At 46.1% G+C, this 27829-nt stretch overlaps 1 protein-coding gene across 1 annotated transcript in view; it reads right to left on the bottom strand.

Moving 5' to 3' along the window:
• Window positions 1-3310: 3310 nt before the first annotated feature.
• Window positions 3311-27829, bottom strand: part of SHISA8 (shisa family member 8) — a 49394-nt gene continuing 24875 nt past the window's right edge. The window contains exons 2-4 of the mRNA XM_084810007.1: window positions 9675-9802; window positions 6143-6292; window positions 3311-4630 (exon numbers count right to left, since the gene is read on the bottom strand). Of these exons, the coding sequence (XP_084666133.1) occupies window positions 4257-4630; window positions 6143-6292; window positions 9675-9802 (652 nt within the window). The 3' untranslated portion in view covers window positions 3311-4256. The remainder of the gene's footprint in view (window positions 4631-6142; window positions 6293-9674; window positions 9803-27829) is intronic.

A 27829-nucleotide genomic window follows, 5' to 3' on the forward strand; every position in this document is an offset into this window, starting at 1 on the left:
AGCAGTTTGGACAGCAGTCTCTGTGGTCAACAGCACTTGGAAGGGCCCTTCCCAGCTTGGTTGAAGTTTGGCTTCTTTCTACGATTTTATCAACACTCACTCTCCCAGCTGGATATTATGGACCACGAACTCCAGGGGTGGTGTTTGTGCCAACAATCCTTTGTTCCTGATGAGAGATAGAGAAGACGACAGCCCAAGTATATATTCCTACATCTTTTCGTGGGGCCGTCTGTATTCTCAATAGTGCTGTGGGTAAACACTTAGTCCATGGCAGCCTGGTTTCTAGAATTAATTTACTTAATGTACTTTTCAAGGTTTGATCCATTCTCTCAACTCTTCCTGAAGACAGAGGATGCCGTGGAGTATGGTACTCCCATGCAATACCCAGTCCTCTCATTATTCCCTGTAACACCTTGGAAGTAAAGTGACTTCCCTGATCAGAATCTATGTACTCTACAATTCTATATCTTGGCACAATGTGTTCTAGGATTACTCTACTTACTCCTACAGCCATGGCAGATGACATTGGGTATGCCTCTATCCAGTGTGTCAAATGGTCTATTAAAACCAAAAAATACTTTAATCGACCCACCAGAGGGAGTTCTGTAAAGTCAACCTGGATACTTTGGAAGGGATGCAAGCTTGGCCTACACCCTCCTTGGGGCTGTTTTCTCAATACCTTCTTATTAATCTTTTTATAAATTAGACATCTTTTGCACATTTGTTTGGCAGCTGTGTACATTCCTACACACTCAAAGTTTCTAAGCACTAGATCACACATTGCTTGAACCCCCCAATGACTTCTCTGATGTAAAATAGCCATAATTTCCCTCATAATTGGTTTGTTGACCATCTCTTTGCCATCTGGAAGTATCCACTTCCCTCCTTCTACCTTCACTGCTCCTAATTCTTGTAGTTCCAACATTTCTTTCTCTGTCCATACCAGTTTCTCTGGTATTTGTGGCAACCTGGGCGTTATGGTGCACATCCCCGCAATTTCTTCTCCTACTGCAGCTTCTCGTGCTGCCCTATCCACCAGTGCATTTCCCCATGCTTCAAATGATGTACCGTTCTGGTGTCCGCTAATGTGGACTACAGCTATTTCTCTAGGTAAGAGTAAGCTTTTCAACACCTGTTGTATGAGTTCGCTATGTACTAACTTCTTCCCTCTACTATTTATTAAACCTCTTTCATGCCATATTTACCCAAACATGTGAACCACTCCATACGCATATTTGGAATCTGTGTAAATCATTCTGTCCTGTTTCTTTAGCAGCTGGAGGGCCTAATTTAAAGCATATAATTCACATGTCTGGGCTGACCAATTACTAGGTAGCCTTCCTGACTGTACACTCTCTGTGGTGATGCCATCCTTTTGAATCAGTAGATCCCATCTTTTTCTCCACAACCTGGTCTACTGTATTGACCGTCAGTTTGACGGTTTGTTTTTGCTTCTCATCCTCTCTCTTAACATAATCCTTCTGTGCCTCTTTCAACAATTCTTCTATGGTTTTATCACTCCAGTTTTTTTAACTTTTCTAGCTTCTTTTTAATATCTGGCCATAATTTTGTTACAAAATTAACCTTCAATAGTGACTGACTTACTGGATCTTTAATATTCATGCCAGAATACCTTCTCATCCGATCCTTTAGTCGTTGGAGGAAATCAGATGGTGGTTCCTCCTTGCCTTACTGAATTTCAAAGGCTTTGGTCAAGTTCTGGGACCTGGGTACTGTGAGTTTGATTCCTTTGATTATCAATACCCTAACGTCTTGCATATTAATCTGGGGTTGGTCTTCTCGGTGGTTTCAGCCCGGATCTCGGTTAGGATATTTTTGATCAGCCGGGACCACTCCTTGCCCATGGGGATGTTCTTTTTCCCAGCCATTGCTGTCCTCCTAACCATGGCCCTTTCTTCTCTCGAGAACAGGATGGCTAGAATGGACATTAATTCTCCCCAGGTGTATATATTAAGTCCCAGAAACTGATCAAATTGTTCCCCCAATCCTACAGGGTCTTCCATTAGAGACTTCATCTCCTTCTTAAAGTTTCGTATTTCTGAACTATTGAGTGGGGCATTTACAAATCCCACTTGTCCCTGTCTTATTGGGACTTCCCATAAGGGGTACATCTTTGCTCCCTCAAGTGTCACATTTGGTGAGGGATATTCTTGGTTTACCTCAGAATCACTGTCAGTTCCTTTTGGTGTACTACTGACCTTTCTTCGGGCCCCATGAGGGATAGGGAAATTCACTACATCTCTCTTTAATTGGGCTAATTCTCTTCCCAATCCCCCATACATTTCACTGGGCCTTGATGATGTCGTTGTCTGAGTCCCCTGTCCCCTTTCCCCGTCTTCTCCTTCCTCCTCCACCAAAGGAGGAATATTTGGCTCTTGTGCCATAGGAACATAAGGGGGTGGGAGGTGGGACAGGGGATCTCATGACTTTCGGTTATTCTCAGGGGGATTTTCTTCATTCCTACTTTTCCCTGTGTTCAGGGGACACAGTGTCACTACTTCATTCCCCATCCAACATCTAGCATAATCGGACTCCTCTTGTGAAATTGGTCTTTTAGAATTCACATAGAGATTTAAAGTCTGACACAACCATGCTTCTTCCACTCCAAATTTGGGCCAGAAAATAGCAGGTGGTTTGATACTTTCCCAAGTCTAAACAAAACAACACAATAATCTTTTTCTTGTCCTTTGTTCTGGTACATGGAATGTCCTTCCAAATTTTAACATCCGCCCTAAGGGACTATTTGGCGGAATGTTGTCCTTTTCCCTAGGCACTTTTTCTTCCCGGGTCTTTCCTGACCCACCCTTGGAACCATTGTTCCCCATCGAGTCCTTTCAACCTTCCCCTTTATCACTTCGTCCGGCTCTGGCCGTACTCCTCGCGGATGTAACGGAACCGCAGATTAGGACTCCACACTCACTTCGTGTCCCTTGACACGTCTCGCACACTCCACAATTGGTCTTGATACCCAACCACCAAGGCAGTACTTAACAGTCCAATTTTCCTACCTTGGTCCGTGCACGAAGTTGCCTGGTTGCTGCGGTTAGTGCCAGTGCCTACAATCACCCTGTCTGCTTCACCGTGTCACGCTTCGGGATCCTTCTGACTGCACATCAGGGAAGCCCCTGATGACGAACCCTAGATCCGTTAAATTCAACGGGATGCGTCTCCCCAGTGTTCGGCATCAGTGGCCCCCGAGCAATGAGCCTGGACCCTGGACGAGCCCCCAAATTTGTTAGAAACTTGTTTGTCCAACCATGACCTGTAAAATAACTTCGTGACACACGTTCAAGCAGCACTCTATGTTTATTAAGCACGTTTGCAAAGGTGGGTGTCCTAGTTGAGTAGGCACATCTGACAATCAAAGCACACAGTTTTTATTCTCTTTCCCTGGCCACTGAGTCCCTCCCTTGTTTCCCCATTGGCTAGGTACTCCAAAGTTCACAACTTTCCGATCCACCTATTCACATTATCTCCTTGACACGTTCCCCCTCCCTTTACATATATCGCATGTACATTATAATGACCTTATTAGCTATGCAGGGTGTGTAACATAATATTCATGAGTTCTTTAAGCACGCGCAGTTATACGTGTCCTAACTCTGGGTATTTTATCAAATTTTTTAATGTGGTTTCTACTTTGGTTAGCTAACCACACTTCTAACTTCATTTTAAGTTTCTTACCACAAAGTACCTTAGACATATTTCCACATCCTGTCTCAGCTCAGTTACTGCTCAAAAGCATTTGCGACCTATTTAATGCAAAAGCAACATTTAACTCTTTCCTACAGGGGGGAGATACATATTATCCCCCCTCCCCCTTGTGATGCACCTCCATACAGAACAGTAGTGGAGTTCTCCTCTAGGTTTCCTGTTGATGCTGACCATTCTGGTGTCAGTATGATGATGTGATGAAGAGGTGAAGTAGAAGCAGCAGTCGTGCATCAAGTCATGGGGCAACGTGCATGCTGGTTTCACCATGCATGCTGGCCAAGTTCTGTCATGGATGCAGAAAACAAGAGGGCCACATCAAACAGGAAGTTTTGTTGGGAGCCGCAGAGCCCAGCAGGACTGGTGGGCATTCTTCTTTCCTTTCCACTTTCCCTGCTCCCTCACAGAACCTAGCAGTAGCAGCACAGAGAGGGGAGTGACTCTGTTCCAACTTAGCAAGGCAGTCCCCACCTCATAGGCTGCTTGACTAAGGGGAGGATACAAGAGTGAGAGGATGGTTCACTCTAGACGGTGACCTCTGTCTTGCTGTTGGTGGAGAAGGGCCTTTGCTGCTGGGCATAGTGGGTGGGTGTTTGGCTGAAGACTTCAGGCAGCTTCTCAATACTGAACTGACGTTTGGTGGTGTAGGCCTGTCGCCGCAGGTCAGGGTGGCTGTGGTCCCAGCCCCCTTTGAAGGCAGGGCTGCCGGCCAGTGTGTGGGCATTGGTTTTCATCGCTTTGACCTTCTGTCCTGGCGTTGCCAAGCCAATTAGGGCACAGCCATCCTGGAAGGGTGGAATGTCTTTCTGATGTAGCATCAAGGGAGGAAAGGACAGAGTGCCTGTGGGTGGCATGTCCACTGTGGGAAACTTCTTGTAGAATTCCTCAGGAGCACTTTCTAGAGGGGAATAGATGGAACAGGGCAGAAAATGAAGGAGAAACATTCTTAGGTCATCCTAGATCAGTCTTCCTCACCTTGGCACCCTCCAGACATGGCCAATGGCTATCCTGGCTGGGAATTATGGGAGTTGAGTCCAACATATCTGGAGGGTGCCAGGTTGGGGGAGGCTGTCCTAGATTCTGGTAGCTTTCCTGACAGCTTGCCCCTTTTATTGCTCCTTTACAAGTTTACCATCCTGGTTGTATCACAAGAAGGTTGATGAGTAACTACCTGTACATAAGCCATAAACATCAGAAGGCTAATATGGCCTTACTAGCCCTATTCCTGCATTCAGAAAGAACCTTATCTAATCACGCGAATAGAGAATGGGCTGCAGTATGTATCCCCCACTGACATCACACACATTACATAGGCCACCCTGCATATGGTGTGAATGTTTGCAGAAGGGAGGTCTACACCCATATAGCTGTACATACATAGGCCTCCGTGTGATCTGGAACCCTAATTGTGTGGGATTCTGGATCTCATGGAGACCTATGTGCATACAGCAATATGTACGTAGGCAATCCTTCTATGGATGTTCGCCCCATCCACACAAGTGCTGAGGCAGGCTACGCAGCACAGCCCCATTTCCTTCTTGCTTGATTAGATAAGGTTATCTTTGAATGCCCGAGTAGGCTGAAGTCTACCATAAAAATTAAAAACACACACCCAGCAAACATGTACATTGTCTACAATTTAAATACAAATTATACAAAGTCTAATATATAATTATATTAAACATAAAACATGCAAATAGTTTGATATTGGCAGGTAAAGCTGTCATTGCTTTGAACAAACATCAGCTCCGACCCTAAATACAGCGGTGCCCACTTTGACTTTGTGCACAGGGCTTTAGTTTATATGATGAGTTTTCTGTGGTTCACATAAGGTGAGGGCCTTCTGCTACACCCAGGTCCATAGGCCCTCATGCTGCTGTCTGGGCATGTGACAGTCAGCTGCTGCCTGTGGCTTCTGTGCCCGTGGCTCAATTCTTGTATAACTGTTCACAGAGTGAGGAAAAACCCACTCTGATAAATGTGTAATGGGGTGATTAATATGTGTTAAAGGGCAGCTCGACCACGTTAAATTATTTTTGTGAACAGCCCTTAGTCATCTGCTCCATCTTCAACACCCCCACTGCAGTTGGTCTAAGAGGCACACTATGTTTGCCCCCTACTCAATCCTTTTTCATCTCCCAAATTGCTCCATTTTTAGCTCTGGCTGCTGTTTTCTTTTTCTGTAATCACTGTTGATCCCTTTCCTTCCCGCCTCATCCAGTCCCCTCTAGTATTAGTGAAATCCAGCACCTACTACCCAGCAGAGTGGAATGTCAACAACAATGCGGTGATGTCACCCTGTACACTGCAACAGAGGGGGGCGGTGAATACAGGGGGATAAAGCTCAGTATTTCACCAGCACATTCCCACTTGCCTCACCCAGCAGGATGTCCCATGCAGGGGCACCTACCTACTGCCTTGAGCGTCGCGTACTTGGTATAGTCCGGTGCCTGGTGTGGCATGGTGCTTGCCATCTGTAGCCGGTTGTTGTGTGAATGCGACAGCCCAATCTGAGGGATGGTGGATGGGTTGACCACGGCATTGTTCAAGTGGTTTGTGTCTGGAAGCATAAAGAGGTGGCAAGAGAAGACTTAATGCAATCAAGCCCAACTTCCTAAGGCCTCCAAAGTGAGGACTCCGTTCTGACTGAAAACCCTGAGCTATTTTTTTTTAAATGCAGATCTCCTCTTTTACAAAATCACAGTACAGAGGGTAATGTTAGGAAATCTGTGATGGTTAAATTAGTTTAACCCAGAAGTGCAGTCATGTGCTCAAACCAGCAGAGGCTGGTAGCTCACTGTGAGTCCATTCTGGGCTTCAGGCAGAACCACCCAGACCTCTAAAAGTGCTATCCAAGGTGCTGAACCTAGATTGGGGATAGGATCCGGCACCTTGGATAGCTCCTTTAGAATTCTGGCTGGTTCTGACTAAAACCCAGAATGGATTCACAGCCTCACCAGAATTGGAGCCACCGGCCTCCACTGGCTCAGACCCTAAACCATTTGGTAGCTTTTGTACCGTGAGCTGGAAGATCTCAGTCCTCTTTCAAGTGGACCCACATTTTGAAGGTGTTTTCTTGGTTACGGGACAAAATAGTCCACACAGGATGCTGCCGTTGCATCCTGCATTGAGCAGCCAGCTGAACTAGACTTTCCAGGACTAGAGGTCCTTTCCAGCTCTATAATTCTCTGTAACCTGAGTCGGGGCTATACCACTGTGTCTGGGCAGCTGATGTGCACATCGCCACAAAGATGAAATACATCACACATGAAAAAGACAACAAAAGAGAGCACAAACATGCCAAAAAAGGTGCATGTGCAAATTTATATGCACAGGTGCAAATTTAAATTTAAAAAGAATTACTATAATTTAAATAGAAATACAGTCGAACTCACCGTAGCGGGGAAGACTGTGACTGGATATGACCTATGTGCTTTCTCAGTCTGCTGTCCCTGTGCTAACTGTTGATGGGCAACTTCAAGGTGATGAGCACCGTGGGAACGAGGATTCGAACTGGGACCCTGGTGGGGCAAAGAGCCACCCCCCCTCCCTGTGACATGGTCCAGATCCAGCCCTGCCCCCCCCGCCAGCTTTTTGCTAATGAAAAATCAACCACATGAGGCCAATCTACGTGACAAATGGCATGTCTAATTTGTCCCCAAGATATCAGGTTTCAGCAAAAAGTAAGCGCCCCTCTTCTGGAAAATGTTGGTGCACCTGAGCTGGTTTCCTCTTACAGAATGTTCAGGGATTCATTAAAATGCAGGACAGCAAACAGCCTTTTGAATGCAGGAAGCTCAGCGCACCATCTCGGTTTGCTTGCTTGCCTTGTAGGCCCTGTTCCCCACCGCCCCACCTGCCTCTGGTGAATCTCTTGATGGCAGACCCTCTAGGGCAGGATTTTTGCTTTTACAAAGCCAGCAGGGGATGATATCCCAGTCCTAATTAGGGATCTGGAGCACCACTCTATGAGAAGTAAATAATAATTATACTTGTGGTGGCCCATGTGCTTATAGCTCAGACTTTGTTCTCCGAGCTCTCAAATGAGTGACACTCATCAGCTCTTCCTTCAGTTAAACAATGTTCAAAGGTGATGGGGAGGAGCCAGAGAGAGGAAATCTGTGTTTAAACTGGGACAAGTATCATGTGCCGAGGAGACGGCGCACTCTCTCTACCCAAGGCATAACTGAGTCACAGTACAAAGGAAACAGGAGGAATGGCAGCAAACCATCAGAGCAGAGATGGCCGCTTGCCTGCCACCCCCCCCCCCCGCCCCCAGGTACTACCAAGGCAGAGATTTTGTACATAAAATGTTTGGGTAAAGTAAGTGTGTGTGTGTGTGTGTGTGTGTCAATCCTGTCCTCATCTAGTCACGCAGCTACAGTAAGAGAGTTTCACACTGGCAAGTTGTGTTCACGTTATAAAATTCTGGAATGGACTTTGCCCGGGGTCACCCATCCGCATCATGACTGGCTGCATCTCTCTGCAGGGAAATCCCACAGCAGCCCCCTGCTCAGGAGCAGCAGAGATGGAAATGATCCAGTGAAAGGATTACTGCCACCAATGGTTCCCCTTACAAAATGCTCATCAACATCCCATGTATGTCAAAAACAGACCTGTTGATCACGGGTTTGACAGACTGGCAGGGGCTCTCCAGGGTTTCAGGCAGGATTTTTTCCAGCCCTACCTGGAGATGCCAGGGATCGAACCTTGGACCTTCTGCCTGCAAGGCAGGGGCTCTGCCACTGAGTCACAGCATCATCCTTGTAAAAAGGTTGATGAAAAATGAATGAATGAATGAATGAATGAATGAAATAAAAGGTCCCTCCTATCTCCACTTGTAATTTGTCAGATGGGGTCTTCTCACCCCTTCTTTTGGAGAAGAAATAGTGGGTAGTCTTGCAAGAGGATGTATTCGGAACATAGGAAGCTGCCTTATCCTGAGCCAGACCCTTGGCCCATCTAGGCCAGTCTTGTCAACACTGATTGGCAGCAACAGCAAGATTCTTTCCTCACCCTGCCTGGAGATGCCAGGGATCAAAGCTGGGGCCTCCTGCATGCAAAGCGGGGGTTTTGCTGCCACTGAGCCATGGCCCCTCCCTCTGTTAGTCTGTTGCAGCAAAAAGCAACAAAAAGTTTTGTTGTGCCTTAAAGACAAACAAACTTCTTGTAGCATAAGGGGACTCTAGGCTACTGGCACTCAGGCCATCACAACTTCGTTGGTCTTTAAGGTGCCCCAAGGCTGTGTGGATTTGATCAGTGTTATTGTACAGTTGCTATTGACATGGATGCATGGATTTTTCTCTTAGCCGCCTTGGGCTTCCTTCGGGAAAGAAAAGTAGATTATAAATATGGAATGGAATGTAACATTAAACAAAAGGAAAGAGGAAAAGTTATTTTCTTGCTTTACTGACATCAAATCATACTTAGACAGAAGATTTTCCTAAGCCAGCTTGCCACAGTGGGGGCTGAGGGTAGGGCTTGCATTATATAGGATTTCTCCACCTCACACAGTCCATATGTGATCAGGCATTAGAATCACCTGTTTGTCAAGCCTGCACACTGGTTCTCTAGATTAAGCAGCTGAATGTTCTCCTGTCTTCCCCAGGTGGCAGGACAATATTCCACAGGTGCAGCCTTTTAATCCCTGCTGCACTGAAATGCACGATGCCTTCACTGCCAAACCTTTTCCTGGCACATAGCTATTCAGTGCACCAGGTGAGGAGCTGGCACCATGGCTACTTGTATCGCTCCAAAGGCTACAGCTTGCCTTCAGTGGCCTGTTGGGATGCTGTGATTCACTGGGGAGTGGCAGGCTGAACCACCCAGATGATGCTGCACCAGCAAGTTGTTTGTGTGAATTGTCTCTAAGACCCTGTATTGTGTCTAGCACGGAAGAGAACGGCGCAGTGCAGTGCGGAAGGGGAGCGGCATGGACTTACCGGTGCTATTCCTGGGAGATCCCCGAGAAAGGCCATCGCCAATCTGGACCTGCACGCTGCCAATGTGGCCATCAAGCAAGAGGTCGGACGAGCCGCATCCTGGCTGCTTCAGGAGATCTGTGAGTGTTCTAGAAAAGGCAGGAAGGGATGTTCAGCAACATCATTATGAGCAACGATCCTCAGCCTATGTTGCTGCCGGTGTCATTTCAACATGTCTGTCATATCATGGTTTTGGCTCACACATGGCTTGCCATTTGTGTCTGCTTGTCTTTCCAGACATCCACTTTACAGTGCAACATATGCGCACTCGCTGCTCATTTCTTGCATGGGCATCTTTGTTCAAGGGAGCGTTTCTGTTTCAGAGAAGCTGCATTTTCTCACCACTTTAAACCACAACGTTTAAAGAGGTTTAAGCAGAGGCAGAATGACCACTGATTAGGAATGCTGGAGTAGCAGATTTCCTGCATCGGCAGGGAGGTTGGATTAGATGTCCTTTGAGAGACTTTCCTACTCTATGATTCTACGTCTTCTTGCTGGAAAATGTTACTCTTGCCTCAGCTACTATCCAGAGTGGGGTTGCACAATTTTCATGGGCACTTGTTGGATAGTGATGCCAAATGACATGCCTCAATGCCCTATAGTGGGGAGCAGGGTCAGCTACAGGTTCGAGGGCACCCCAGGCAAAGCACCCTTGGGGGGAGGCGGACTCTCCCAATGATGGTCCCTGGTGGGTAACAGTGCTCCAAGAAGCATCGAGCTTCTGGGTCTAGCCACCATTTTAAGCTTCCACAAAGAACCTTTCTATACGAGGAATTTATTGTGCACTCGTGATTCCTCACTCATGGTAGTTTGTGGGTGCTTTACATGGCATCGTCGTCCTCCAGGGCTTCTTCCATACTTTGCAACCATTATAACATGTGTGTTTTTTAAAGAGGAAGGTCTGGTATTTCTGTGAATGGCAGCATGAAACCCTGGCGTATTTGTGCAATTCCACTATACCAACAGTACCACCTAGTGGTTATGTAATGGAACATATAAAAAGAGAGAGGAAGATGCCCCCCAGAAAAAAAACAACCATATGTAAAGGAGTAGATCTTAATCCCACAAAGAATTAAGAAGCAGAATCTTTGGTAAAGTGGCGGGTTAAAATCCTCATGTAGAAAAGCCCAAAGTTACTAATGTAGTGTCATTCTGGGGTATTGTGGGAAGTGTAAATGACAGCTACACCCAGCTGCCTGGCACTGATCAGAGCACCAGGAAAAGTTTGACCCAGGGTCCAAGCACTAATGGTAAGCCCTGCTGGGGAGCTGGCCTGTAAGCTGCCCCAGGATGTCAGGTGCTGATCCTGGCCCTGGCAGGCAATTGGCCACTCAGGGTCAGCATCAAGGGTAGGCATGGTTGGGCACTGGCTGAGGGCCCATGCCCTACTAGCCAGCCCTACAACTCCCAACTTTTGATTCCTTTTGATTTTAGCTGCTGCTCAGCTGGATCTGAGAAAGGGCTCTTCCCTAGCATGACCAGAAACCAAACAGACCAAACAAGGATCAGGTTCCCTGAGAAACAATGTTCCATCCATTGTGTGCAGAGAGAATGTCATGCCATCGCTTTTGAATTAGGGTTTTCAGGACTGAGCCACAAAATATAAAATGTGAGGATGCTTTGATTGTCTGGATGAAGCTTCTGGGCTGCTCCTTCCAGAAGTTTATATATATATATATATATATATATATATATATATATGTGTGTGTGTGTGTGTGTGTGTGTGTGTGTGTGTATGTGTATATATATATATATATAAAAAACCTGCCACTCCTGATACCCGTTTAACAGCACAGCTACTGATGAGGGCAGCTTCAGAACTCGGAGGCAATTGCCTATCCAACGCACGGTGGGAGAAGCGCAGAGGGGATTGTCTCCTCCACGCTCCAGCTGCCCTGCATTTGCGGCTAGATGACCAATTTCAGCTGTCTAGACGTGGGACATCGGAGCACGGGGTGGGGACGCCAGATGACACATAGGAAGCATTGTGCCGGCATTTCCACACTCCCCACCCCTGAGAATGCCCCCTTTTGCACCGCTCTGCACTGCTCTCACAAGTGCAGAGTGCAGGGATGATCTGCACCACCTACGAGGTGGCAGGGGAGGGGATGGGGAGGCGGTTCCTGGAAACCGACCAATCCTATGGCCGTCTAGCCCCTGTCTAGTGCCCTTAAAGTATATTTTTAGTACTCTGTTGTTAGTCTATCTGTCTTTTTTATATATTTTACCTTAAGACTGGCGGCACCCACAGTGGAAACAGAGCCTCCTCGTTGCTTTGCGGTTGTGCTGCTTTACACCCCCCACCCCGTGTGTGTGTGTGTGTGTGAGTGTGTATATGTGTGTGTTAAAAATTCCTTAGAGTGGCTACCGTAATTAAAAATCAGAGACAACAATAACTACTTTGAAAGAGAGCATAAAACAGTACCAACAAAAGTGACAATAAGCCATATTCAAAGTGCATTCTGTTTAGACATATCTTGGGTTCTGCTGCCATGGCAGCGTGGCCATGATATCCACTTTCATGTTCCTCCTTGGTCTTCCTTCTTTTTGCAGTTTTTTACCATCCTGCTGGGATATTGGGGTTTCTTTAGCAAACTAAGGAGAAATCAAAATCCATTCAAATTATCAGAGACTTGGAGCCCTCCAGGCCTTTGGTGGACATATCCGCACAGCGCGTATCCGAGCGGCAGACAACTGCCTTGCACAGCCAGGCCAGGGGTCCAGCTTTTCCATAGCACTATCTACTGCAACTGGTGGCAAGTGGACGCCAGCTTTGCTGCTTGACTTGGAGATACCCAGGACTGGACCTGTGACATCACGCATGCAAGGCATGTGGTCTCCCTTAAAAATACAATGAAGTGAGCTGCAGAAAAGCCTCCTGAATAAATGATGGCAACCTGCATGAGAAAAGTTAAGAAAAATCCCCAGAGAACATATCATGGGGGAAACGTCTGCCCTTGGTAGGAAAATTTTATTCTATTCATTAGATTTCTATACCGCCCAATAGCCAAAGCTGAAAGTAGCTTATTCATTCATTTCATCTCATCTCATCTCATCTCATTTCATTTCTATACCGCCCAATAGCCAAAGCTCTCTTAAAGACAACCTTCCTCGGATTTGCCTATTTCTTTTCACAAACCCTTTTATAACTTAAGCATGGAATGTTACCCCTTCATGGATCACTGCCTTGTTGTGGCGAAGGGGCTTGCATAACTCAGTGAAGCCATAAGCTATGCTGTGCAGGGCCACCCAAGACGGACAGGTCATGGCAGAGAGTTCTGACAAAATGTGGTCCACTGGAGAAGGAAATGGCAACCCACTCCAGTATTCTTGCCAAGAAAACCCCATGGAACGTTTCACAAGGCTAAAAGATATGACGCCGGAAGATGAGCCCCTCAGGTCAGAAGGTGTCCAATATACTACTGGGGAAGAGCAGAGGGCATTTCCAAGTAGCGCCAGAAAGCGTGAAGCGGCTGGGCCAAAGCCGAAAGGACACTCAGCTGTGGATGTGTCTGGTGGTGAAAAGAACAATATTGTTTAGGAACCTGGAATGTCAGATCAATGAATCAAGGTAAGCTGGAGGTGGTCAAACATGAGATGGCAAGATTGAACACCGACATCTTGGGAATCAGCCTAACTAAAATGGACAAGCATGGGCGAATTTAATTCAGGTGACCATCATATCTACTACTGTGGGCAAGAATCCCTGAGAAGAAATGGAGTCGCACTCATAGTCAACAAAAGGGTGGGAAAAGCAGTACTGGGGTACAATCTCAAAAACGACAGAATGATCTCAGTACGAATCCAAGGCAAACCATTCAACATCACAGTAATTCAAGTCTATGCCCCAACCAGTGAGGCCGAAGAAGCTGAGGTTGATCGGTTCTATGAAGACCTACAACACCTTCTAGAACTAACACCAAAAAAAAGATGTCCTTTTCATCATAGGCGATTGGAATGCCAAAGTAGGAAGTCAAGAGATCACCGGGATAACAGGCAAGCATGGCCTTGGTGTACAAAATGAAGCAGGACAAAGGCTAATAGAGTTTTGTCAAGAGAATATGCTGATCATAGCAAACACTCTTTTCCAACAGCACAAGAGGTGGCTCTACACATCTATGGACATCACCAGATGGTCAATATCGAAATCAGATTGATTATGTCCTTTGCAGCCAAAGATGGAGAAGCTCTATACAGTCAGTAAAAACAAGACCTGGAGTTGACTGTTGCTCAGATCATGAGCTTCTTGTTGCATAATTTTGGCTTAAATTGAAGAACGTAGGGAAAACCACTAAACCATTCAGGTATGACCTAAATCATATCCCTGATGAATATACAGTGGAGGTGAGGAATAGATTTCAGGGATTAGACCTGATAGACAGAGTGCCTGAGGAACTATGGACGGAGGTCCGTAACATTGTTCAGGAGGCAGCAACTCAATCCATCCCAAAGAAAAAGAAATGCAAGAAAGCAAAGTGGCTGTCTGATGAGGCTTTACAAGTTGCTGAGGAAAGAAGGAAAGCAAAAAGCAAAGGAGAAAGGGGAAGATATATTCAACTGAATGCAGAGTTCCAGAGAAGAGCAAGGAGAGACCAAAAGGCCTTCTTAAATGAACAATGCAAAGAAATCGAGGAAAACAATAGAATGGGAAAGACTAGAGATCTTTTCAAGAAAATCGGAGATCTCAAGGGAACGTTTTATGCAAAGATGGGCATGATAAAGGACAAAGAAGGCAGGGACCTAACAGAAGCAGATGAGATTAAGAAGAGGTGGAAAGAATACACAGAAGAACTATGCAGGAAAGATCTGAATGTTCCTGATAGCCATGATAGTGCGGTCACTGAACTTGAGCCGGACATCCTAGAGAGGGAAGTCAAGTGGGCCTTAGGAAGCATTACTAACAACAAAGCTAGCGGAGATGACAGTATTCCAGCTGAGCTGTTTAAAATCCTAAAAAATGATGCTGTTAAAGTGCTGCACTCAATATGCCAACACATTTGGAACACTCAACAGTGGCCACAAGACTGGAAAAGGTCAGTTTACATTCCAGTTTCAAAGAAGGGCAATGCCAAAGAGTGTTCAAACTACCATACAATTGCGCTCATTTCACATGCCAGCAAGGTGATGCTCAAAATCCTACAAGCTAGGCTTCAGCAGTATGCGAACCGAGAACTATTGGAAGTACAAGCTGGGTTCCGAAGAGGCAGAGGAACTAGAGATCAAATCGCCAACATTTGCTGGACCGTGGAGAAAGCAAGAGAATTCCAGAAAAGCATCTATTTCTGCTTCATTGACTATACTAAAGCCTTTGATTGTGTGGATAACAACAAACTGTGGCACATTCTTAAAGAGATGGGAGTACCAGACCACCTTACCTGTCTCCTGAGAAACCTGTACAAGGGTCAAGAAGCAACAGTAAGAACCAGACACGGAACAACCGATTGGTTCAAAATTGGGAAAGGAGTACGACAAGGCTGCATATTGTCACCCTGCTTATTTAACTTATATGCAGAGTACATCATGAGAAATGCCGGGTTGGATGAATCACAGGTCGGAATTAAGATTGCCGGGAGAATTATCAACAACCTCAGATACGCAGACGATACCACCCTAATGGCAGAAAGCAAAGAGGATCTCAAGAGCCTCTTGTTGAGGGTGAAAGTGGAGAGTGCAAAAGCTGGTTTGAAACTCAACATTAAAAAGACTAAGATCATGGCATCTGGCCCCATCACTTCCTGGCATATGGAAGGGGAAGAAATGGAAGCAGTGACAGATTTTATTTTCTTGGGCTCCAAGATCACCGCAGACGGTGACTGTAGCCATGAAATCAAAAGACACTTGCTCCTTGGGAGGAAAGCTATGGCACACCTAGACAGCATAGTAAGAAGCACAGACATCACCTTGCCGACAAAGGTCTGTCTAATGGTTTTCCCAGTAGTAACGTATGGCTGTGAGAGCTGGACTATAAGGAAGGCTGAGTGCCGAAGAATTGATGCTTTCGAACTGTGGTGCTGGAGAAGATTCTTATGAATCCCCTGGACTGCAAGGAGGTCAGATCAGTCAATCCTAAAGGAAATCAACCCTGACTGCTCATTGGAAGGACAGATCCTGAAGCTGAAGCTCAAATATTTTGGCCACCAAATGAGAAGAGAAAAGGCCCTGATGCTGGGAAGGATTGAAGGCAAAAGGAGAAGGGGACAGCAGAGGATGAGATGGCTAGATAGCATCACCGACGCAATGAATATGAACTTGAGCACACTCCGGGAGAGACTGGAGGACAGGAAGGCCTGGCGTGCTATGGTCCATGGGGTCACGAAGAGTCGGACATGACTTAATGACTGAACAACAACATGGAATGTTAAGTGACCTCATGTTGGGAGCATCTATAATTTGTTCCACATTTGCATTTGAAACAGGAGGAACATTTCCATGATTCCCAGGAGCTCCTAGGCTGATGCACGTCCACTAATGACAGCCCTTCTCCAGAGTCTGTTTTCCCACAAATAGTTCTGTCTTCATGCAGATTAGCACAGAAACCAGCCGGATGGCATTCGCGTCCTGGTGTGTGATTCCTGAGCAAAGAGGACAATCGCAGTGGTTTTAACACACAACTATTTCTCTCTTACAGTAGAGGTCAAGCTGAATGATACCGTACCCCATGACACACAGAGTGTGATGTGTTTTCCTAAAGATGGGCGAGCTGTGGCTAATAGGTATTCTGAGTTGCACCATGGGCTTGCTAAACCCACTTTGCATATGTTCTTGATGGGTTAGAGATGGAGCATCAACATCACTGGAAGACAGTGTGATGTAGCGGTTAGAGTATTGGACTAGGGCTGGGGAGACCCGGGTTCTGGTCCCCACTCTGCCATGAAGCTCACTGGGTGACTTTGGGCCAGTCACTGACTTTCAGCCTAACTTACCTCAGGATAAAATGTAGAGGAGGAGGAGGATCATGTATGCTGCCTTAAGCTCCTTGAAGGAAAGGTGAGATATAAATTTAACAAACAAATAAATAAAGAAGCTTGCCCTTTATGAGCTCAATACCCCTATAGGTTGACAGAGGATTGAGAGGCAGGATAAGCCAGACTGATTTCCTAATCAAAATCCCTGTTTTAATGGACACTTTTGCTTCTTTAGGAATCTCAATATATACAGCCCAGGTTTCCACAATCGTTGTGGCTCGTCATGGCTTATTTAAGCCATGACGAGCTGTGGTACCCACGGGTGCCATCCTGAAAATTGTAGCTGCAATTATGGCTTGTTGTGTTGTCCAAACCCAGCAGCGGTGTGTTATGTGAGGGTTAAACGACCCTCACAGAACTCCTGGCCTGTTTTAGCATTATGTGGCAGCACTCAAAGGACTAGAAGTGATCTTGAAGGTGCAACATTCTTTGATCTGTTTCTCTTTTTGAATTCAAGGCAGTCTTCTGCTAAGACAGAATCAAGATTCAAAATGATCTTGACAGGCTGGAACACTGGGCTGAAACCAAGGAGAAGAAATTAGCCAGAGATAAATGTAAAGTCCTGAATTTAGGTAGTAGTAGTAGTAGTAGTAATAATAATAATAAAAATCAAAGGCACAAGTATAGGATGAGCAAGACCTTATTTGGCAGCAGTACATATGAAAGGGGTCTAGGTGTCTTAATTGATCACAAGCTGAACATGAGCGAACAGTGTGACACAGCTACTTAAAAAACTAACACAATCATGAGATCATGAGAAATAATAGTTCCATTCTATTCTGCACTGGTGAGGCTGTATCTGGGGTACTCTGACCATTTCTGGGCGACACATTTTAAGAAGGACATTGACAAAGTAGAGCATGGCCAGAGAAGGGCAAACAGGATGGTGAAGGTCTGGAATCCACATCTTATGAGGAATGGTTGAAAGAGCTGGGTATGTTTAGCTTGGAGAAGAGAAGATTAAGGTGAGACATGACACATGATAGCTGTCTTCAAATATCTGAAAGGCTGTCATGTAGACAAGGGAACAGACTCATTTTCTGTTGCTCCAGAGGGCAGGACTAGAACCAATGAATGGGAATTGCAGGGAAGCAGATTTTGGCTAAACATTAGGAGAAACGTCTTAACAGTAAAAGCAGCTTGACAGTGGAGTAGACTGCTTTGGGGGATGATGGGCTCTTCTTCACTGGAGGCGATTAAGCAAAGGTTGGACAGGCTTCTATCAGGGATGTGGCAGCTGCAAGATTCCTGCATTGAGCAGAGGGAGTTGGTCTAGATGACCATTAAGGTTGTTACGGTTCTGCCTTGGGAATTCTGAAAGTATGCTGGGAAACAAGCAGTTGGAGCATCCCCAATTGTAAAGAAAACCCCATTTCTTTGGCAGTGCTTACTCTGACCACAGGCAGAAGCCCTATGGCTCAGTGGATGAAGGCCAGTGCATCGCCAGAGCTGTGTGTCTGCTTTTCCCTGGGGAGGGGCTGCAGGTCAGTGGTGGAGCACATGCCTTCTGGAAGGTCCCAGGTCCAGTCCCCGGTTGGAAAGATAGTCAGATAAAAAGTGTCATCAGTTTATACGATCTCAGGATCTTGGAGAGCTGCTGCTGGTCAGATTAGGCAAAATGAGCTACGTGTAAGGTACTGACTTGGTACTGGCATCTTGTTCTTATGATGTATTTGTTACTTTTCTGCCCCACACTTCACTGCTCCATGGAGCTTGGGGCAATGCACTCAATTCTCATGTTATGCTCCAAACAATGCTGTGGGGTAGGTTAGGTTAGGCTGGGAGGGAGTGACTGGCCCAAGGTTACCTGGTGAACTTCATGTCTGAGCTGTCCTCTAGCTCAACATCCCAATGCAGCCTTGCACAACCTGGTGCCCTCCAGATGTCTTGGGCTACAACTTCCACCGTGCCTCAGCCAACCGTGCAACATTGTCTCTTGTGTTCACTAAAGGCACACCCAAACACCATGTCAAGAAAAGCTGCATTCTGCAACCTATATACTGGGGTGGGCAACTTTTGGCCTTCCAGATGTTCTGGCCTACAGCTCCCATCAGCGCTAGCCAGCGTAGGCAAGGATGAGGGATGAGGGGAGTTGTAGGCCAAAAACATCTGGAAGGCCACAGATTCCCCAGCCCTGACGCATATGTCATTTGCAGGGTGGCGGGTGGAGAGCGCTGTGTCTCACCTTACAGCCACTTGTGCCTCCTGAGGTCCCCTGTGGTGCACTTTGAGGCTGCCGCCTTCATATGTAATGTTCAGTGGCGGCTGGTGCTCATTGGGGCTGGTGGGGCGGAGGGCAGGGCAGGAACTCAATATTCTACTGAGATGGTTGGAGGAGGGCAGGGGAAGGCCTTGTGTGGCACTTGGCAACTGCATGCCGTGCATTGGAGCAAAGGTACCTGGTTGTGGCAGTGGGATTTCTCTGCCACAGGTGGGTAGGGGAGAGGTAGAGGGTCACTGCCCTATTTGCCCCAAATATGCAGCCACCTCTGGCAATATTTTCTCTTGAAAACAGCCTGGAGCAACCCCACCAGTACAATCAAAGCATCTGTAAAACCCAGGGCACATGCTAGAGTTGCGACCCTGCTTAGTTCCCACAAGCAGTTCTAGAAAAATGAGCCAGTGACTACCAGCAGAGGGCCAAACAACCACCAGCACCCCTGCAAGCCCTAAGTGGGGTGAGCATCCTTGTGTTGGCCAAGGAGCCGGTGAAAGCCAGCCAGTGCCCACACAGGGCCCTGCAGTAAGAATGCCGCATGGGCAGCATGTTGCAGCCCCATAACCCCCTGGACACTGGCAAAAGAAGGGAGGGGCCCATGACATTAGTCAGGAAGGATTACAGATAAGGGAACCTGAAGGGCCAAGCTAAAGCCATCCCCATAGCCTGGAATCCTGCTACATTTCAGGGACCTATTAGCTGTGTCCCACTCCCAGGGTGACAGCTGCTCTGCTTTCATGGAGAATGCGGGTCTCAGGGAAGGAGGGCGTCATTCTGAGGAAGAGGGCAACGATCCCTTAGAAGGGACCCATTTCTCGGAAGACGAACAAATATCATCGCATACCAAGGATGTGCCTCGGGGGGGGGGGGGCTGGTGGTAGTGGGAGATTTGATCATTAGACCCATAGACAGCTGGGTTTGTGATGGGCGTATGGATCGCATGGTGAATTGACTGCCTGGTGCGAAGGTTGCGGATATCATGTGCCATCTAGATAGCCTAGTAGATAGTGCTGGGGTGGAGTCCGTGGTCGTGGTCCATGTTGGTACCAGCGATGTGGGCAAATGTAGTCGTGAGGTCCTGGAAGCCAAATTTAGGTTGCTAGGCAGGGGGTTGAAATCCAGGACCACCAAGGTGGCTTCCTCTGCAATGCTACCTGTTCCACGCACAGGGCCAGCTAGACAGGTGAAGCTGAGGAGTCTCAATGCCTGGATGAGATGGTGGTGCAGGGAGGAGGGGTTCAGATTTGTTAGGCACTGGGGAACATTTTGGGACCACCCGGGCCTGTACAAGAGGGATGGACTCCGCGTGAACCAAAATGGAGCCGGACTGCTGGCGCTAAACATAAAAAGGTGGAAGAGCAGCTTTTAAACTAAACCCTGGGGGAAAGCCGACAGGAGCTGGGAGGCATCCTGTTCGGCTAAGTCATCCCAAAGGGATAAAGATGAAAATGTTTCCAAATTTTTGCCCAAATGCAGAAGGGGAGGAAATAGGCCAGGAGTACATGGTAGAACATAATAGCCAATCAAAGGGGCCAGCATCCCATAGCAAAAGATGTACACGCCAGAGGCATCTGGGGCAGGATACTGTGTATAAGTGTTTTTATGCAAATGCTAGAAGCCTCCGAGCCAAAATGGGAGAGTTGGAGTGCTTGATTTTAAAGGAAAACCTGGATATAGTGGGCATTACAGAAACCTGGTGGAGTGGAGAGAACCAGTGGGATGTGGTCATCTCTGGATATAAATTCTATCAGAGAGACTGGGAAGGGTGTGCTGGAGGAGGTGTTGCCCTGTACGTCAAAGAGGGCATAGTGTCTTGCAGACTAGACACACGTAAAAGGGGTGGGCTCTTCCACAGAAACACTGTGGGTGACAATACCAGGCTCCAAAACTCATTTAGTGCTAGGAATGTGCTATTGTCCCCCAGACCAGAATGCTCAGAACAACCTTGAGATGGAAAACAAAATCAGGGAGGCCTCCAAACAAGGAAGCATTGTAATAATGGGCAACTTCAATTACCCCCACATTGATTGCATAAATGCATGTTCCAGCCATGGCAAAGAGGTTAAATTTCTCAGTGCCCTAAACAATTGTGCCCTGGAGCAGTTGATCATGGAACAGACCAGAGCAGAGGTGACCTTGGATTTAATCCTAAGCGGTGTCGCCCAGGACCCAGCACGAGATGTAAATGCTGTTGAACCACTTGGAAACAGTGATCACACTGCTATCAGATTTAATATATATTTAAGTGGAAAATTGCCCAGGAAGTCCAACACAGTCACATTTGACTTCAAGAGAGGAAACTTCTCTAAAATGAAGGAACTGGTGAAAAGGAAGATAAAAGGGGGATTCAAGAGGATTAAATCCCTTCAAAATGCTTGGAGATTGCTCAAAACCACAATAATGGAAGCCCAGCTAAAATGCATATCACAGGTTAGAAAAGGTAGCACCAAGTCCAAGAGGTCACCAGCATGGTTAACGAGCAGCGTTAAGGGAGCTATTGGAGAAAAGACGGCTTCCTTCAGAAAATGGACGTCTTGCCCAAGTGAGGAAAACAAAACTCAGCACAAGCTTGCACAAAGGCAAAGCAAGCAGGCAATCATAGATGCAAACAAGCATTCTGAAGAGCATATCGCTAACAACATCAAGGCCAATAATGAAGAATTTTTTAAATATATCAGAAGCAGAAAATCAGCTAGGGAGGCAGTTCGACCACTGGATGACAATGGAGTTAGAGGAGGACTGGAGGAGGACAAGGAGATTGCAGAGAAGCTGAATGAATTTTATTCTTCTGTTTTCACTGCAGAAGATATAGGCCAGATACCTGTGCCTGAACTGATGTTTTCGGGAAGGGAGTCTGAGGAACTGAGGCAAATAGTGGTGACAAAAGATGAAGTTCTCAACCTTATTGATAAATTGAAAGCAAATAACTCACCACACCCAGATGGGATCCATGCTAGAGTTATCAAAGAACTGAAATTTGAAATTGCACATCTTCTAACTAAATTATGCAACATATCCCTAAGATCAGCCTCTATAGCAGAGGACTGGAAGATGCCCAATATACCACCAATTTTCGAAAAGGGATCTGGGGGGATCCAGGAAATTACAGGCCTGTTAGCTTAACATCTGTTGTGGGTAAATTAGTTGAGGGCATGATTAAAGATAAAATTAGTAAGCATATAGAAGGACAAGCCCTGCTGAAAAAGAATCAACACGGCTTCCACAAAGGTAAGTCCTGTCTCATTAACCCTTTCGAGTTCTTTGAGAGTGTCAATAAACATGTAGACAGGGGTGATCCGGTAGACACTGTTTACCTGGACTTCCAAAAGGCTTTTGACAAAGTCCCTCACCAAAGACCCCTAAGCAAACTTAGCAATCATGGAATAACAGGACAGGTCCTCTTATGGATCAGTAACTGGTTAAAGAACAGAAAGCAGAGAGTAAGAATAAATGGTAAATTCTCCCAATGGAGGGAAGTAAATAGTAAGGTCCCATAGGAATCTGTATTAGGACCAATGCTTTTCAACTTGTTCATAAATGATCTGGAATTAGGAGTGAGCAGTGAAGTAGCCAAGTTTGTGGATGACACCAAATTATTTAGGGTGGTTAAAACAAAAAGGGATTGTGAAGAGCTCCAGAAGGATCTCTCCAAACTGGGAGAATGGGCATCTAAATGGCAAATGCGGTTCAACGTAAGGAAGTGTAAGGTGATGCACACCGGGGCAAAAAATCCCAGCTTCAGGTATAGCCTGATGGGATCTGAGCTAGCGGTGACTGACCAGGAAAGAGTTCTTGAGGTTGTGGTGGACAGCTCAATGAAGATGTCAGCCCAGTGTGTGGCCGCTGTAAAAAAGGCAAACTCCGTGTTAGGCATAATTAGAAAAGGAATTGAGGATATATCTGCCAATATCATGCCGCCCCTATACAAATCTATGGTGCATCCACATTTGGAATACCGTGTCCAGTTCTGGTCACCACACCTAAAAAAAGATCTTGTACAGCTGGAAAAAGTGCAGAAAAGGACAACTAAAATGATCAAGGGGCTGGAGCATCTTCCCTATGAGAAGGTTACAACAGCTGGGATTGCTTAGTTTGGAAAAAAGGAGAGTAAGGGGAGACATGATAGAGCTCTACAAAATTATGCATGGTGTGGAGAATATGGACAGGGAGACATTTTTCTCCCTCTCTCAAAATACTAGAACCTGGGGTCCTCCTATGAAGCTGATTGGTGGGACATTCAGAACAGATATATGGAAGTACTTCTTCATACAGCGCATAAACTATGGAATTCCCTACCATAGGATGTAGTGATGGCCACCAATTTGGATGGCTTTAAAAGGGGGTTGGACAAATTTCTGGAGGAAATGGGTATCAATGGCTACTAGTCCTGATGGCTATGTGCTACCTTCAGTCCCAGAGGCAGTGAGCCTGTGTGCACCTGTTGCTGGGGAACATGGGTGGGAGGGTGCTGTTGTGCTCATGCCCTGCTGGTGGGTTCCTGGTTGACAGCTGGTTGGCCACTGTGTGAACAGAATGCTGGACTAGATGGACCCTTGGCTGGATCCAGCATGGCTCTTCTTATGTTCTTATGGAGAGCTGCCTTTTTCACACTAGTGTTGCTGCTTAGTGGATTTTAAAGCCAGGCAAAGAGAGATTCCGTGTGTGTGTCTATTTGCACATACAAGCAAAAGGGGCGTCTGCTGCCAAGCTTTCCTTCCTTTTCTCCTAGTGAGCCGCCATTCAAGCTTCTGGGGGAGTCATTCTTGCCTCCCTCTCCTGACCAACATGAGAGAAGGGGCTTCTGCTTCATCCTTTTGTGTGCAAGAAGGAAAGGGAAAGCGGAAGGACCTGGGAAGTGGCATTGCTGCATGGGCATGGTAATAAGCCATTCCAACTTCAGTGAGGTTCATCCACCTCCTAAATGTCAGCTGATCTAAGTAGGGGGCTCGCTTGGCCTGCCCCTATGCCTTGAAAGAAGGCATGAGGGGGGTGCGGGGCTGTGTGGGCCAGTACCGCATCCCACTACCTGCCCAGCTGTCGGCCACACTCCTGACTGCGGCCACAACTGGCTGCCACATCCCCAGCGTGCACAGAATGGCTAGGAAGGGACTGTGTCCAGGTGCCTGTATGTGGAGCTCCTCCTTGCAGGGGGTGGAGGTCTGATTGGACCAGGGTCTCTCTTTGCATGCAGGAGTTCCATGCATGTATATTGATATGTGTGTAGAATGCCTTCTGACATGTTCCAAGGGTTCAAAAGGGGCAGTGCCACCGGATGCATCAAGGGTGGGGTGGGGGTGGGCTAGCCCACACAGTCCTGTGAATGATCCCCCTTTATGTGTTCTTCGAATGTATGGAGGGGTCATGTAAACTCCTGATGTTTCCCAGAATATTTATTTATTTAAGGGTGCAATCTTATGTATGTTTAGACAGAAAATGTTTAGACACAGCTGGCTGGGGAATGCTGGGAGTTGTAGGGCTTTTTTTCTGTCTAAACATGTGTAGGATTGCACCTTAAATGTATATACCACCCAACTGAAAGAAGTCCTTGGAGCAGTTTACCTACCCCCCCCCCCGAAAAAACTACAGTAACAAACAACCAAAACAATAAATATAATGATCAAAATATCAAAATATTAAAACATTAAAATATTAAAGAGCCAGAAGTGAGTAAAGTTAATAATCAGAGCAACAGATTAAAGATTAAATGCTTGCTGGAAGAAGATCTTAACCTGGCATCTAAATGTATACAGAATGAAGTGGTAGAATTTTGGACTACAGGTGAGAAGGTTGCTTCCCATTCGTAAACTAAACAAAACAGAAACAAAACCCTCCGTCAAATAGTAAATGAGCATATCTGATACAGGGCAATGCTCTCCCCTTGGATACTCTAGTTTACGACATGCATGGAGTCCTTTTTCATTTTTAAGCATGGGAACATTCAATTCCTGCCTGCCTGCCTGCGCCTGCCTGCCTGCATTTTCATATACTACATTTCTGCCAAAGCACTCAAGGTGATTGTGGTTAAAAAAAAAATAAGGGCTTCCGATCTAAAAGACACAATACAAAAATAAATTTTGAAAGAGGGTGTAGGGAGGAAAACAAGCAAATTCAAGTCTTGGGTGTTTTATAAAGATACATAAGCAATACATATCAGACACACACTGCACACTTCTGCATTTGGGAGAGGAACAGTCCACAATTCTGCTACTTCATTCTGCATAATGGATAGATCAGCTCTGGAGATGGGTGATGGATTTATGGGAGGGAGCCAGTGAACCGGAATCCCAGCTGGTTTAGGGACATGACCACACTGATTGGAACCTACAACATCTTGCGCAGACAAGCTGGCCATAAAATGCCTGTCCCTTTAAGAATCTCTTTACCTAGCCCAAATGGACTAGGATCTCCAGTTCCTTCATGTGATGTATCAAACATCCCACCAAATGCACAGGATGCAAAGAAAACTATGGCTGCCTTTACATTAAGCAAAAAATCTGCAGTCCTATCATTGTGGGGCCTTTCCACATTTACAGTGGGCTCCCAGACAGCGACCGCATGATTGCTGAGAGGGGAAGTTTTTTAATTTTCAAGGTTCCATAGAATTCAATGAAACAGCACCATCTAGTGGCTGTTTTAATAGCACAACAATCCATCGTATTTTAATACTTCATTATTTCTGGATCTATTTAATATGGAATACCCAGGAAATACCTCTGGATGTGCCCTGGAGGTTGACAATGTCATGAAAAGGACCTGCAAACTTCTGTGAGTGAGCAATCTCAATAGCAGGATAAAACCTCCATATGAAGAAGCCTTGTGTTATATATAACAACATTGGGGGGATGATTAAATACTGGAGTGGAACATAATCTTCTGTGCTTTTGTGGAAGACTTTGAAGACTTCATATTAATCATATGAAAGAGTCTGCTTAACTACAAGGGGCTGCACTTCCAGTTCCCAGAGTTGCACAGCTTCCTTGGCCTGCTTCTGATGTCCACATGAGTCGTGGTAAATATTGACGTACAGGAGCTCATCATGACAATCCCCAGGGCCAGTGTCAAGAGTAGGCATGGTTGGGCACTTGTGGGGGGTCCACACCCCAGCAGGGGTCCACTGACAAGAGCCCCCTGGAGTTGCTCCGCCTCTTTACCCTCACAACCTGCTTGTTTATCTGCTCCTTGCTCTGGCCCAAGCAACGGTGGTGGTGGTGGTGAGGAGAAGGAGGAGGAGATGCCACTGCCAGCTGGCTCTCTGCCTGTCCAGCAAGCATGTGGTGGCAATGATGAGGAAGAGCACAGGGAGCAAGAGCAGCTGGTGACAATGGCAGTGAGAAGGTACACTTACTGTGGGTGGGGCGTTTAGGCTGTCCTGCCAAAGGGCCCTACAAAACCCAGAGCAGTGCTGATAATCCCCATCGCCATGCCCCAAAGGAGAGTCCAAAAAGTCAGGCAGCTGACTTCCGGTCGGAGCCATGTCGTCTTGGCAGTGACCTGTGGAGCTCCGCAGGTTGCTTATCTCAAACAGCTGTGAAAAGGTTGAGAAACCTTTTTAAATTCCCCTGGAATTAAAAGGGGAATCTTAGAGTACCATCCGGTTGAAATCTTGGAAGAACAGCTGCTTTTGCGGCGCAGCAGAAGGGCTGCAATCTAAGGTCAGTGGCCGGAGTATCATCACTGAACGCTATTTGAAACTCCTAGCAATTAGGAGACTACAGGACTGGCGAGCTCCAAAAAATATTTGTGAACTTAACTATTCCCCAACAATATCTGGGGACTGGTACTTAAATCTAATTAAAAGTCTGTTTTTTCTGTTTCTGCAATTATACTGGCTTGTTGTGCTTCTGGAAGTGGAGGATAGCAGTATCAAAGGGAAAAACAAAAGGACTGGAAACGCCACCTACCCCCCCCCCCACAATTGCTCCCCGAGCAAAGGTTTCTAGAAATGCCAGAGGTGAAGAGGAGCTGCTTGCTTTGATAAAAAATATGTCTTTTCAGCTATCAGTGCAGCCAAAGAAACTTGAAACAATCCAGGACTCAATCACTGCCCTTCAAGAGGCTGTGGATTTAATTAGTATCTCTCTTCAAAAGATGGAAACAAAGGTTAATGTGCTCAAAGATCGAGTTATTGCTCAGGAAACTGCTATGCAAGCTTCTCACAATACTTTGCTCAAATCTCTCAATTGGAGGCTTTCACACACAGAGCAAACCTTCGTATTCTTGGTATTAAAGGCTTGGCTGCTGATGTATGTTTGGCTGAATTTATGGATAAACTTTTGCATGAGTTATTGGTTTTGCCATCTGAATTTCTACTGGATATTGAGCATGCATATCATGTTCCTGGCTCAATACGTGGCACTAAAGGGACTTCTGGGGCTGTTGTTCAGTTTTCATGAGTTCCTACAAAAAATTATCTTCTGCGTCTGGCAAGAGAAAGAGGTGAGGTACGGTGGGGATCAGCAAATGACAAGATTATGCTCTTTCCTGATTATACCAAAGAAATTGCTGACAGAAGAAGGCAATTCACTAAAGCGAGAAGTTTGGCAAAGCAAAATAACCTGCAATATCATATTAAATATCCTGCTACATTTTGCATTCTTTTTGAAGGCCGGATGAAAAAGTTTTTAAATCCTGACGCTGCTGAATCATTTCTCATTGGTGTTAACATTAAAACAAGGGAGCCAACTTTCTCAGCCTCCTGAGTTGGAATTCAGCCATTTTTACTGTTCCTCTGAAGTCTTGTTTGGGGTTTAGCTAATAGGATGTCTGGGAAGTTTGCCAGAGTAAAGGTTTGCATATTTTTGTTTTCTTTCTCCTTTGTGTGTTATACTGTATGCATGTATGTGGGTGTACACATAGGAATACATTTTTAGATATGATATTACTTAAAATAAATACATGGTTTGTTTTTATTTTTTATTTTTACTTTTTATCCT

This window comes from Heloderma suspectum, chromosome 7 (genome assembly GCF_057233095.1).
Source record: "Heloderma suspectum isolate Gila_16-S chromosome 7, 16-S_ref, whole genome shotgun sequence".
Classification (NCBI taxonomy): Eukaryota; Metazoa; Chordata; class Lepidosauria; order Squamata; family Helodermatidae; genus Heloderma; species Heloderma suspectum.